We start from the raw sequence: 14,956 nt of genomic DNA, 5'->3' as shown, positions 1-14,956 counted from the left end.
GTACACCCCCCATCTATAAATCTCAAGATTCTATTGGCCTTTTTTTCTAATATGGCTTTCAGTCACACTTTCAGGGAATGATATATCTGAACCCCTAATTACTCTGCTCATCTTTCCATTGACATATTAAAGCATTAAAATGCCTTAGTCGCCTTTCTTTTCATTTCAACTACACTTCCATCTTCCTGAAGTCTTTCACAGTTGCACCGAAGTCTGGCATATTAACTTTCAATACATTGGAGTTTAATGGAGTCCGACCGTACAGATATTTCTCTTTTTCGGATTCTCTAATCTTCTCATAAGCTTGACTCAACAAATAAAACCCTCCCCAACACCGTTGCCGGTTTAGTTGTATCTTCATTGACACATCTACTGTGCCATTACTGATTAACATGTTTTTCTTAAATTGACAACTGTCTGGACAATATGACTCCTGCATTATCAGTCTGTTTCTAAAAACATTAACAAACTGGCTCGTCACCCTAGTGAGGGCAAGTCAACATATCCAAGACCTTGAATGAGGAATTTAGCCCAGTTGAATCACTTGAATATCTACACTGTTCGTCTGAATTTAACACACAGTTCTGCAGATTACTAATAATCACTGCAACTGTGGCACTTCTTCAACATCCATATCCTTGTATTTATACTTGAAATTGGCAAGTCGGGAAGCTAAAATGGCTAGCAATGCATTAGTACACTTTTCAAAATACATAGAACACAACAACCTGCATTTGTACAGCACCTTTAATAGTTAAAATGTCCCAAGGCACTTCACAGGAGTGAATATGAAACAAAATTTGACACCAAGCACAAATGAGATATTAGGACAGGTGACCAAAAGCTTAGTCAAAGAGGTAGATATTAAGAAGCGTTTTAAAAGGAGAGGGTGAAGGCAGAGGGGTTTAGGGAGGGAATTCCAGAGCTTGGGGACCAGCCATCAGATGGCACAGCTGCCAATGGTGCAGCAATTAAAACAGGGGATGTGCAAGAAGCTAGAATTGGAGGAGCGCAGAGATCTGAGGGCTGTAGGGGTACAGAGATAGGGCACAGTGAGGCCATGAAACGATTTGATAACAAGCATGAAGATTTTAAAACGGAGGTGTTGCCAGACCGAGAGCCAGTGTAGGTCAACGAGCACAGAGGTAATGGGTGAGCAGACTTGGTACGAATTAGGATACGGGCAGCAGAATTTTGGATGAGCTAATGTTCAAGATGGATGCTTCCCGCTGTGACATCAGAGCTTTAGGCTATGACATCAGAACATTCCGCTGTGACATCAGAGCATCCTGCCGTGACACCAGAGCGACACACTGACATCAGGCGAACTTTGGACTGCAGTCTAGGGGTAACAAAAGCTGCCGAAACCCTCATCTATGCCTATGAGCTGAGTCGGGGGCCCGGGGTGGGGATGGCGGAGACAGGCAATGTTACAAAAGGTGCAAGGAGGCAATTCTGGTAATGGTGAAGATTTGGGGTCAGAAGCGGAGTTCAGGATCAAATTAGATGCCACAGTTGTGAACACTCTGGTTCAGCCTCAGACAGGGCCAGGAAGAGGCATGGAATCAGTGGCAATGAGAGAGCAATGGTCTATGTGTCAGAAGGTCAACATTCAATAATGGATTTCCACTTAATGTGCGTATAGATGGAACAGATTGCTGCTGAAAGGAGGTCACTAGTGGGCTTCCTAGAGATACTGCTGAGTTCATGGACATCAGGAAAGGATTGGAAGTTGGGAGGGAGTCAGACATTGGAGACATATCTAATCATGGGATACTGACTGCGAGGGTCCGATCCATCCGTTTGCTTCCTGCCAACCCCCCACCACCGCCCTGATGTCCCCACCATGGTGGATTTGACAGGTATGCTTGCTGGACTGGGGAAGTACTTTTGCTTCTCTTGGCCCACAGGCAATGTTGCTCTCGCTTCCCATTTGCTGCAGTGTTAAATTTAAAACACAGCTAAAAGGTGAGACATACAGCCTCATTGAAATATTGAAATTCAGGACCTGCCTCTAGCCAGGATTCACCATCCCTCGACCTGCCTCCGTTAAAACTGGCTTGTTGAAGACAGGTTTCCGATTTTATTTTTTATCTTTAACACCCATTCCTGATTCGTCCTTGCGGTAAGAACTCCAACTGATCTGGTATTAAACTTGCACCATCTCATTCACCTCCTGGTCCAGTAATATCTTGATTTTAAAATTCTCATCCTCGTTTTCAAAACCCTCCATGGCCTCGCAACTCCCCATCTCCGAAACCTCCTCCAGCCCGACAACCCTGCAGAACACTGCGCTCCTCCAATTCGGGCCTCTTTTGCAGCTAGATTGAATGCAGGTTGTTGTAGTTGGTCCAGAAATTTGCATCACAGTGAGACACATCTGGAATTTTGACATACTATTTCTAATATATTAAGAGATCTGCAATCCTGTTCATAACATAATTTACATTATAAAAAGTAGCATGCTGTCAAAGTATGACAGGAAAAATGTTACAGGATATAAATATGACACATGTAGCAAGTGCATGCTAAATGTAACACTAATATTTTAGTAGATCATTCAAAGAACAAAGAACAGTACAGCACAGGAACAGGCCATTCGGCCCTCCAAGCCTGCACCGATCTTGATGCCTGCCTAAACTAACACCTTCTGCACTTCCGGGGACTGTATCCCTCTATTCCCATCCTATTCATGTATTTGTCAAGATGCCTCTTAAACGTCGCTATCGTATCTGCTTCCAACACCTCCCCCGGCAGCAAGTTCCAGGCACTCACCACCCTCTGTGTGAAAAAAAAAACTTGCCTCGTACATCCCCTCTAAACTTTGCCCCTCGCACCTTAAACCTATGTCCCCTAGTAACTGACTCTTCCACCCTGGGAAAAAGCTTCTGACTATCCACTCTGTCCATGCCGCTCATAACTTTGTAAACCTCTATCCTGTCGCCCCTCCACCTCCGTCGTTACATTGAAAACAATGTGAGTTTATCCAACCTCTCTCCTCATAGCTAATGCCCTCCAGACCAGGCAACATCCTGGTAAACCTCTTTTGTACCCTCTCCAAAGCCTCCACGTCCTTCTGGTAGTGTGGCGACCAGAATTGCACGCAATATTCTAAGTGTGGCCTAACTAAGGTTCTGTGCAGCTGCAGCATGACTTGCCTATTTTTATATTCTATGCCCTGACCGAAGAAGGCAAGCATGCCGTATGCCTTCTTGACTACCTTATCCACCTGCTTTGCCACTTTCAGTGACCTGTGGACCTGTATGCCCAGATCTCTCTGCCTGTCAATACTCCTAAGGGTTCTGCCATTTACTGTATACTTCCCACCTGCATTAGACCTTCCAAAATGCATTACCTCACATTTACCACATTACCAGGTCCAGTACGGCCCCATCCCTAGTTGGACTATCTACATATCGTTTCAAGAAGTCCTCCTGGATGTTCCTTACAAATTCTGCCCCATCCAAGCCCCTAACACTAAGTGAGTCCCAGTCAATATAGGGGAAGTTAAAATCACCCACCACTACAACCCTGTTAGCTTTGCATCTTTCCAAAATCTGTCTACATATCTGCTCCTCTACCTCCCGCTGGCTGTTGGGACGCCTGTAGTAAACCCCCAACGTTGTGACTGCACCCTTCCTATTCCTGAGCTTCACCCATATTGCCTCGCTGCACGACCCCTCCGAGGTGTCCTCCCGCAGTGCAGCTGTGATATTCTTCTTAACAAGTAATGCAACACACCCACCCCTTTTACATCCCCCTCTATCCCGCCTGAAGCTTCTAAATCCTGGAACATTTAGCTGCCAATCCTGTCCTTCCCTCAACCAAGTCTCTGTAATAGCAACAATAGTGTGACTTGTGGTAAGTCAGATGATACTTTAGGGATGATTTTAACTTGGGCGGTAGCGACCCTAAGATCAGAGCACTGCACTTACTGAAGCATTTCTGTTCCAATCTCACCGATTACCATATTGCTAGGGCCTTTGCAAAGGAGCTCTGGACTCCTGCTTGAATCCGTCTCCAAGAGCTGCCGGCCAATTGCACAGCCAGCAGTGCCACCAGGATCGGTGGCCACTGCTGGTACTGCTGAGTCCTTGGACCCTGGCTTAACCCTGGAGATCTGGACCTCAGGTAAGTGAGGCGGGGTTGCCGGGGCCAGTCAGGAAGGCCCTGGCGAGGGAAGGGTGAGAGGGTGGGGTTGTAGGGAGATGGAGTTTTTCCCCAGCGGGGGTCCTCCGTGGGCCATGAATTGTAGGGAGGAGGACGCCCCCACAACAAAGCCCGCAGAGAAGGCGCCTCGTATTACTGGGCAACCTCCCCACGTGGCAGATACACCCCCCGATGCCGCTTAAATCCCAGTGACACGAGGAAAAGGCCTTTAAGTGGCTTTTCATAGGCCCCTTAAGGGCCTCAATTGGCCTCTGGGTGGGAAGAGCCATTGTCAGCCTATCCTACCACTGACAAAATCACTCGGCGATGGGGAGACGACGGGCCCTCCGCCCCCTGCCGCAAATCTATGGCCACCCCCAGAACCCCCAACCCCGACTCAGGGGGGCCCATAAAATCCAGCCCAATCAATGCAGACAGTTATTTAGGACCAGGTAGTTGCTGCAAAGCATCAGCTTTACATAGAACAAGGGAGACACCACATAACGCAGCATCATTGAGAAGGGTCAGATACATCAACCTGCAATAACTCCAAATTTCCATATAACTGCTCAAACTCTTGTTAAAACTGCTATCCAATATTCAATGACAGCAATGTCGCAGTGCTGCAGATCAAATTGTGTTGCTGTTTAATCAAACCGAACTTGGTCAAGATAGAACTGCAGTCAAAAGCATCAAAACATACCACAAGCCAGCAAAGCACAAACCATGAAGCTAATCTGTTTCACAAAGATACATCCAACCTTTATATAATCCATTTGACTGCTGCAGATCTGCCACGCAGATACAAAGCGATAAAGATCATTTTTCCTGTTCAGTACCCAAACTAGTATTTTTGAAAATGAAAAAGAAAATTAAATAATTCAATTAAAATGGTCACAGGCCAATTTTAAACTAGAACTTACTGATCAAATGAATATTTAATATTTTTACATGCAAGTTAATTTAGATAGCAATGAAGTTTAAAATTCAGCTCTCCCGGTGCAGTTTCACTCAATGGGAGCAGAAATAAGGAGTTCAGTATGCAGGGCAATGTGTCCAATTGCGGACTGCAGAACTTTCCAGACGTTCCGTTAACAGCCAACAGCTTCCATTTATATAGAGTTAGAATGTAGCTAAACATCCTAAAGCTCAGTGTTTTTTGTAGCGCTGGACGGACGGACAAAGTTGTTTAGGGTGGGAATTCCATTGCTTAGGGGGCAAGGCAGCTGACAGCATGATTGCCAATGGTGCAGCCATTAAAAAAAGGGGATGCGCAAGAGTCAGAATTGGAGGAGCGGAAGGATTTAGAATGCTTGTCGGGCTGGAGATGTTCTAGAGAAATGGCAGGGCAAGGCCACGGAGGGATTAGACAACGAGAGGGAGAATTTTAAAACTGAGGTGTTGCCAGACTAGGAGCAAATGTTGTCAGAGAGCACAGGGGTGACAGGCGAACAAGACTTGGAGCAAGTCAAGAGACGAGAAGCAGAGTTCTGAGTGAGCTGAGGTTTATGGAGGGTGATAGGTGGGAGGCCAGCCAGGAGTGCATTGAAATAGTCAAGTCCAGAGGTTAAAAAAAAAAGGGTTTCCGCAGCAGAGGAGCGGAGACAGGGTCGCAGTCAGGTGATGTTGCAAAAGTGAAAATAGGCTGCGTTAGTGATGGAGCAGATATGGGGTTGGAAACTTTTCAAGGTCAAACACAACACCTCGGCTGCGACTAGACTGGCTCAGCTTCAGACGTTGCCAGGAAACAGAGTTTGTGGTGGTTCAAAGACAATCGTTTCAGTCTTCCCAATATTCAGTTGGAGGACCTTTCTACTCATCCAATACTGGATGTCAAACAAGCATTGTGACAAATTAGGAGATAGTAGAAAAAGGTCCAGAGAAGTGTTGGAAAGATGCAGCTGAGCACTGTCAGCATACAAATTGAACTGGATGTGTTTTTGGATGATATCACTGAGGGATAGCATGTGGATGAGAAACAGAAGGGAGCCAAGGCTCGAGGGGTCTCCAGAGATAATGGTGAGCGAGTGGGAAGAGACAGCATTGCAGATAATCCTCTAGCTATGATTTGACAGATAAGAATGGAACCAAGCAAAGGCAGTTTCACCAATCTGGAAAATTGGGAAGTGGGGTTGGAGGAAGATGGTATGGTCAACTATGTTGAAGTCTGCATGTGGGTTGAGAAGGGATAGATTACCACAGTCATAGTCACAAAGAATGCATTTGTGACTTTGATAAGGGCCATTTCAACACTGTGGCAGGCCGGAAACATGATCGGATGGATTCAGACATGGAATTACAAGAAAGACGGAAAGGATTTGGGAGATGACAAACACGTTCAAGGACTTTGGATAGGAAAGGGAGTTGGAAAATGGGTAGTCATTTGCAAGGACAGGCAGTAAATTGGTCATTGTGGCAGGCTATGCCCAAATTCTTAACTTGCAAAACCATCGTACAAATCTCCCGCACGAAGAGAACTAACTGTGTACATAAACTGTACATGCCAACACTATCACACCTGTAAGTGGCACTGTCAGCATTAAGTAACATGACGTAACTTTAAATGACAGGGCCAGCCAGAGCAGAAATAAAGAGCTGACCTTTGAAACCATGCATGAGAGAAAAAAAAAACTTTCCAAAAGAAAAGATTACTTTTTTTTTTTAAAAAACAACCTACAATTTGTTGTAAATGTTAACAAAAATATTTTTTAAAAGGTGCTTACACATGAAAAGTAAGAAATGGGCAGTTAACATATCATCTTCAATGGCATTCACTCAGTACAACTTACCAAAGAAATGCTTCCATGCCAATGAAATGGCAAGTCAGACTTTATAGAAATAGGAAAAATTGCAAACCTCCAAACTGCAAACAAAAGCTGAGAGCCATGTCCAACAGTGGACTTCTCTCAGCTGCATGCCATTTACATGTGTCCACTTACCATACGTTATCGGGGTGGTTGTGATGAGGCAGGGACACACTCCCCAGAAGTTCTTCGGACCTTATCCACCCAGGTCCTGCAAGAAACTAATGGAACGGGGCCAGAAAATTTAAACTTCAAAACTCAAATTCCTGTAGATGCTTTCATTGAGCATCGTTACATAGAATGTGCAGCATTGAAACAGGCCATTGAGCCAACAGGTTCATGCTGGTGTTTATGCTCCACACGAGCCTTCTCATCTATTTTCATCTCATGCTATCAGCGTATCCTTCTATTCCTTTTTCCCTCGTGTACTTATCTAGTTTTTCTTTAAATGCAATTGTAGAAACAGCCCAAAGTACAAAATCGGACAATTACAACTCTAGTTGGAAATGTTCCTGGAGGTTTTACCACAGGATCTTTCACCTCCAGCCTGCCCCCACACTCCCACCACTGGTCATCCAATATGCCCATCCTCATGATTCACTGCCTTCCCACACCAAATGTGCAGCAAACAGGCACTTTGTTACTCGATTTGATGATTTTTGACCATCAGTCAACCAACCAATTTTTCCATCTCCAGAGCTGGCGGACAGCCATAAAGGCGGGGCTAAAGTGTGACGAGTCGAAGAGACTTAGCAGTTGGCAGGAAAAAAAAAGACAGAAGCGCAAGGAGAGAGCCAACTGTGTAACAGCCCCGACAACCAATTTTATCTGCAGCACCTGTGGAAGAGTCTGTCAGTCTAGAATTGGCCTTTATAGCCACTCCAGGCGCTGCTCCACAAACCACTGACCACCTCCAGGCGCTTACCCATCGTCTCCTACGACGAAGACTTTTATAACTACTAAATTAGTGTTCAAAGAACTTGCAGAATGGGTGCGCAAGTGGAAAATTAACTTCAATATGGATAACTAGTACATTTTGGTAGGAAGAATAAAGAGATCATAAACTCCTTAGAAAATGAAAGAGAGACTTGCATTTATTTACTGCTTTTCATGATCTGAGGACATTCCAAAGGGTTTTTACAGCCAGTGAAGTACTTTTGAATTGAAGTCACTGTTGTTGTGTCAGAATGCAACAGCCAATTTGCACAAAGCAAGTGCCCACGAACAGCAATGTTATAATGCCTGGATAGTCTGTTTTAGTTCTTTTGATTGAGGGTTAAATATTGGCCAGGACATCAGGGATAACTCCCCAACTCTCCTTTGAATAGTGCCATGGGTTCTCTTACAGCCACCTGAGGGGGCATCCGAATGACGGCACCTCCAACAGTGCAGCACTCTCTCAGTACTATATTGGAGCGGCAGCCTAGATTTTTGTGCTCATGTCTCTGGAGTGCGCCTTGAACCCAGAACCTTCTGACTCAAAGACGAGAATGCTACCCACTTTGCCATGGCCGACACTTAAATACCAATAGGACGAATCAAACAACTCAAGTGCATTAAAAAAATATGCAAGGAAAAAAGATAAACAAGCTCAAATAGTGTTCAAAAACGTTTTTCAATGGGGTACTGGAGCAGAAGCATCAGGGGTATAGATACACAGATCACTAAAAGTAGTGATGCAGGTTAATAAGGTCATTAAAATCAAAGCAATGGGATTCATTTCTAGAAATAGAATTAGAAAGCAGATAAGCTGTATAGAATCTGGGTTGGACCACATTTTGGAGTACTGTGCACAGTTCTGGTACCCATTTTATAAAACAGGTAGAGGCACTGGAGAAGGTGCAAAAAAGATTTTCTGGTACCATCCCAGTAATGACAGATTATACTATCAGGGCAGACTGAACAGGATGGGTTCTTTTCTCTGGAAAAGGGAAGTCTGAGAGAGGTTGCCTAATAGAGGGCTTTACCATTATGAAAGGGTTTGATAGGGTAGATGTAGAGAAACTTCGTTACCCACAGAGTGGTGAGAATGTGGAACTCGCTACCACAGGGAGCAGTGGAGGGAAATGACATACATTTAAGGGAAAGCTAGATAAGCAGATGAGGGTGAAAGGAATCGAAGAATACATGCTGATAGAATGAGATGAAGGAAGGTGGGAGAAGGCTCACGTGGAGCATAAATATCGGCATGAACCAGTTGGGGCGAATGATCTGTTTCTGTGCTGTAAATACATTGTATTAGACAATGAAAACCATGTATAATTGTTTTTTTAATGTCCGTTTCTCCTGGCTTTGCTCGCAGCAGTGTCCTGGAGATTGATCTGTATAAATTCTTAAGGGGCTTGACAGGATGGACAGTGTGAAACTGTTTTCACTGGCTGGGGAATCTAGAACACAGGGTCACAGTCTCAGAATAAAAAGCGGTTGGCCATTTAGGACTGAGATGAGGAGAAATTTCTTCACCCAAAGAATTGTGAATCTTTGGAATTCTCTACCCCAGAGATGCTCATTGAGTATATTCAAGACAGAGGTCGATAGATTTTTGGGTACTAAGGGAATTAAGAGATATGGGGATAGTGCGGGAAGATGAGGAGTTGATGTATGGTACAGCAGGCTCAACGGGCCAGAGGGCCTATACCAGACCCTATTTGTAGGCAATTTCTGGAGGGGTGGGGGGAGGTGGCAGCTGTTGACAGTATTTACTGGCGCAACAAGTTTTCTGAATGCAATCTAGGCCAGTATTCAGGCATCCTGTGGTTCAGCAACAAACTGAATGAGCTCACCACACAGTCGATCCTACGTGATCTGGCAATGGGAAGGTCCTAATGGAAGATATTTCATTAAAACTAAAGCTTATGAAGGGGAAATGCATTCGAACTAAATTGCTGCGTGGGATCCATTAAGACGTCTGGATTTTAATTGTGACATAACCCTCAATTTTGATCTTCACTGACAAACTAATGGTTCTAAGTGTAGATGTTTAAAAGGATTATAATAAAACTTCTTCTGTAGCCTTTGTACTGCAGCTTTATTCAACATCAGATTGAAATTCTCGAAATTGGTTTGAAAAACCCATTAGTGAAAATGGACAGATTTTCTTGGAAGCCAATTTTGTTTTTTTCCAAAAGGCATCAGCTAAAGTGAATGGCTTTGTGGGGGTGGCGTAGTTTCCCACGGAGTTGGAAAGATTAACTCAAGAGGATCGCAAAAGATTCTAGTCAGTCGCAAACCTCTCAATTATCCACTTATATCCACTTCTCTTTTCAAACCACCTGCCCTCCCTGGCCAGTCCATTTCATACTTTTTCCCCATTTGTTGTGTGAACCTGAAATGTCTTTGCACCTTTTCTCTCCTAAGTTTGGCCCATGGTTCTGGTTCTAGTGTTTGTGGTAATCTTGAACATGAGTTATCTGGATCTATTTGTCTGTTGTCTTAACTGCCTTGAGTAATTTCCTTTCTCCAAAACTAAACAAGCTCAGGCTGATTAACCTCTCCTCATAGCTCAATATTTGCTAACACTTTGATTGCCCTTTTCTAGCTCAAGTTGGCTAGAGAGCCCCAGGGTTTGTAGCTGTTGCAGAATAAAGGTGTTCCATCAGAAGAGGCAACGTGGAACCAGGTACTTAAGAATATTTGAGATCAAACGCAAATATTCTCTGCTTCGCAACCTTGAATTTAGTGCTGAAACTTTACAAAATGAAAAAGACTACACGTGAAATATACACTATTCTTTCTGATGTACATATTCCTTTTTGGTATTTTCATACATCTAATGCAGTTGTTATATTAAGAGTCTTGCTGCAAAATTACACTAGTAGCTGTATAAATCTGATCAAACAGCAAACAAATATAGTCTGTTTGGCCAAACTGCTCTTCCAACAGGACTCACCCAAGTAACACAACAGCAGAATGCAACTGATGGAATCAGAACAACTACGCATGGCCACTTAGTAAAATCATCCAACTTACTACTGCAATTCACAGCCCCATGTACAAGTAGATTTTAGTGCTAATGGAGACAAAATGTGCACACACGTCTACTGTCCTCCAGGCCCCTCTGTTTTGCAATGTGCAAATAGCACCAAAGCAGAATGCTACTAACTGCTGACAGTGCAACCCTGTGATCACAAGTGTTCTGTTTAGATGTGCTTCACTAGCATTGGGTCATGCTGGCTCTCTTGGCCAGCCTCCCACATTGCACCCTCCATGAACCTCAATTCATCCAAAACTTTGCTACCCGTATCCTAAGTTGCACCAAGTCCTGTTCACCTACCCACTCTGTGCTCGCTGACCTATGCTAGTACCTAGTCTGACAATGCCTAGATTTAAAAATTTTCATCCTAGTTTTCAAATCCCTCAATGGCTTCACTCCTCCATATGTCGGTCACCTCCTCCAGCCCCACAAATCTCGAGATCTCTGCGTTCATCCAATTCTGACCTTTTGTGCACACCAATTTTCGTTACTCCACCACTGGCAGCTATGCTTTCAGTTGCCTAGGTTCTGAGCTCTGGAATTACCTTCCTAAACCTTTCTCTTCTCTACCTCTTTCTCCTCCTTTAAAACACTCCTTAAAGTCTACCTCTGACCAAGTTGCCCCAATATCTCCTCATGTGGCTCGGTGTCAAATTTTGTTTGGTAGCCTTCTTGTGAAGTGCCTTGGAACATTTTGTTCGTTTAATGATGTTGATTTGAAGAGATTGAAACATGGGGCAGTGAAAATAGTCAGATCAAGTTCTGGCCAGCAGTACAAGACCAAATCAAGGTGTCATGCCTCAGTTGAGACAGATCATATTCCTACTTTTAAGATATGAACTTTATTAAATGTGGAATCTTTGTCCACTTTTTTTTTTAAAAAAAGGAAAAGTCAATTTCAATCTGCTGCAAAATGGCTGCTAACGGTCAGATGACCTGGCCTGTGTATCCAAAAATTGCCTCACTGTCTGAGAGAGACACATCACAGAAAAGGCAGTCCAGTGAGAAGCTGTGGAAAGATCCAACCCAAACAAGAAGCAGCCCTGCTGCTAATTCTAAACTCCAACTTGGCGGAGCAGAGAACTGAAAGTGTCGGCCACCTCCAGTCTGAAATCTAAACCACCAGAAATCTACAACAACTTAACAAGTTCAAGACTACAAACACCTGGGCCTGCATCTTAAAAAAAAAGAGACTGTCCTACTTAGAAAATTTAACAGGTTTACCGTAAACCATGAACACATACCACACCTTGAACTCTTACTCTTTACCTTCCATCTATCTTCGAGAGTACATGTGAGAGTGAATGTGTGCCCGAGTGGTGTTGGGACATTCTGGGGAATGAATATTGTTCAATAAATAGGTAATCTTCTGTTTTAAACCTACAAGAAAACCTGTCACTGTCTGTTTATTTGGCAAGTAAAACACTCAGGGGCTAACTTATTATTTTAAACAAAACACGACTGCGGTCAGTTGTGAGATGAACAGTGGGAACCACCAAAGCCCCTTTCCACCTGTCCATAACAAAAGGTAATATCCATCTCTGAAACTTTACACCATGTGTTTGTCACCTCTAGACTCAATCTTTCCAGCATTCCCCTCACAAGCCTCTTGAGCTCTTCCCTATGCAAACTCCAACAATCCAAAACTCCATCACCTACTCTCTGTCCTGTACTAAGTAATACTGACCTATTATCCAAATTGACACCAATCTCCACTGGATCCCCAACATACTGGTTTCAAAATCCTCACCATTATTCACAGGTTCCTCCATGAACTTGTACACATTACCTTACCTCATACCCTCCAGACTACCAATTCAGGTGTGTTGTCCATCCCCTTCTCTCTTCCTCCTCATCAATGGCAGTGCTTTCAGCATGCCCCTTGATTCAAGTTCCCTTCTTAGACTCACCTGTCTTGCTATATCCCTATCCATCTTCAAAAGCCTCCTCAAAATGCTCCTCTGTTGTCGCCATTGGCCACCTCCGCAACTCGTCCCCCAATTCTTTACATTCTCCTCTTTATAAAGTTCCTAGGGATGCACTGCCACGTTAAAGGTGCTATAAATGAAACTGGATATCGGTAAAGAGTCTTGCCTTTAGACTAGTTGCAGTATAACTGTGTCCAGTACAAAATTAACTTCAAAAACATTCCTAGCTACTTCAACTGAAATACGTAGGGATTTTTTAAACTTCAATTTGAAACTATTTAATGACCTCTTTGGATTGGAGAAAATTTACTTTCTTAAACACAACTACTGCAAATTAATGAGACTATGTTAGTTCATTTCTGTTCCTTCCCAGCACAATTACCTTGATGCCTTGAATGGGGGACAGCTAATGTGCCAATCAGATCAACTGTCCCTCAGCTTCCTGTCTGATCCTCCCAACACATACCTGTACTAAGCAGTTTTAGGTCTCGTGCATATACACATTCTGCTCGGGTTCAGGGCCATGGCTTTGCAGAAACAAAAGGTGATCATTAACTGTGTGGAACAAAATGTATTCAAACATTGACGTAAAACAAATAACTCACACTTCTCCTCCTGCTTCACAATAGAAATTCTGAAGGGATTAACCCAAACAATTATTTTCCTTGTTCCCACAACAGAACACTATGTCCTCCACAGCAACAACTACCCACACAAAATGGAGACACTCACAGTAAAACTAATGAAAATACAACCAACCCTAAATTAACAAGAGATAACGAAGGTTACTGTGACAAAACAGTCCCCTTGACCCAAAGAGAATGAAATTCCTGCCTTTGCTTAGAGATAAAAAAAAGAAACACCTTTAAACTTACCTCTTAATTTATAAAGGCAGAAATTGAAGCCCAATTTTTAGAAAATTAGCTACTTCTTCAATGATTGCCCCTCTTTCAATCAGGTAAGTGCTATGTTTACAAGGTTGGTGGCTTGTTGAAGTGTTCAATGTTTCAACCTAATTTCTCCAAGAAACTCTATGAGAAATGACATCTCTAAATATTTCTAACTACACCCTCAAATCATTTTTTTTTAAAAAACAACTTGTTAGGGTTAAGTTTCCGGTTATCAAAATTAGGAATATCAGTTCTGCAATGGAAACAGTTCTCATTTCATTCACCCAGTGTCAACGGCAAGCACTCCTGGGTCAGGTAGAGGTCAGATGCAGAATAAAGTTCCCTGCGTTCTGCCACAGTGCCATCAGCCTCAGTAGAGCATTCCCTATGTAGATCGAGTGCAATATTTTATAAGCACAATCCTGTCTGATGCTACCTACCTAGAGATAGCCTGTGCTGTGTCAGAGTTGTAACAGCACAAGAGGAGGCCATTCAGCCCATCGAGTCCATGCCGGCTCTCTGTGGAGCAATTCAAATCAGTACCATTCCCCTGCTCTATCCCCCATAGCTCTCAGTTTGTTTCCCTCAAGCGCCCATCCAATTTCCCTCTGAAATCATTCATAGTCGCCACTACCACCACCACCCTCCTAGGCAGCGAGCTCCAGGTCATTACCACTCGCTGCGTAAAAAAGTTCTTCCTCGCAATCCCCCTGTAGCTCTTGCCCAAAACCTTCAATCTGTGTCTCCCAGTCCTTGTACCATCAGCTAATGGGAATAGCTTTTCTTTGTCTACCCTATCCAAACCTGTCAGAATCTTGTACACCTCCATCAAGTCTCCCCACAATCTTCTTTTCCGCAACAAGAACCCCAGCTTTTCCAACCTAACCTTGTAGCTAAAATCCCTCATCCCTGGAACCATTCTGATAAATCTCATCTGCACCCACTTAAGGACCTTCATATCCTTCCTGAAGTGTGGTGACCAGAACTAGACGCAATACTCTAGCTGTGGCCTAACCAGAGATTTAAAAAGGTGCAGCACAACTTACCTGCTTTTGTACTCAATACCTCTATTTATGAAGCCCAAGATTCATATGCTTTTCTAAATACTCTCTCAATATGTCCTGCCACCTTTAAAGATCGATGCACATGAACCCCCAAGTCCCTCTGTCCCGATACACGCGTTAGAACTCTACCGTTTAGTCTATACTGCAT

At 43.6% G+C, this 14,956-nt stretch overlaps 1 protein-coding gene across 4 annotated transcripts in view; it reads right to left on the bottom strand.

Annotated features, from left to right (window-relative positions):
• The window catches only part of LOC137350342 (5'-AMP-activated protein kinase subunit gamma-2), a 510,855-nt gene that overhangs the window by 354,736 nt on the left and 141,163 nt on the right, over positions 1–14,956 (bottom strand). The window contains exon 1 of one of the 4 annotated variants that reach the window (XM_068015055.1): positions 12,837–12,897. The exons of the other annotated variants lie outside the window; for them this stretch is intronic. Coding sequence (XP_067871156.1) covers positions 12,837–12,860 — 24 coding nt within the window. The 5' untranslated portion in view covers positions 12,861–12,897. Of the gene's footprint in view, positions 1–12,836; positions 12,898–14,956 lie in introns of those variants that run through there. 4 annotated transcript variants of the gene reach the window in all.

This window comes from Heterodontus francisci, chromosome 2 (assembly GCF_036365525.1).
Source record: "Heterodontus francisci isolate sHetFra1 chromosome 2, sHetFra1.hap1, whole genome shotgun sequence".
NCBI classification, from domain to species: Eukaryota; Metazoa; Chordata; class Chondrichthyes; order Heterodontiformes; family Heterodontidae; genus Heterodontus; species Heterodontus francisci.
The sequence above is the reverse complement of the archived record's forward strand: the minus strand, read 5'-3'. Positions and strand labels throughout refer to the sequence as shown.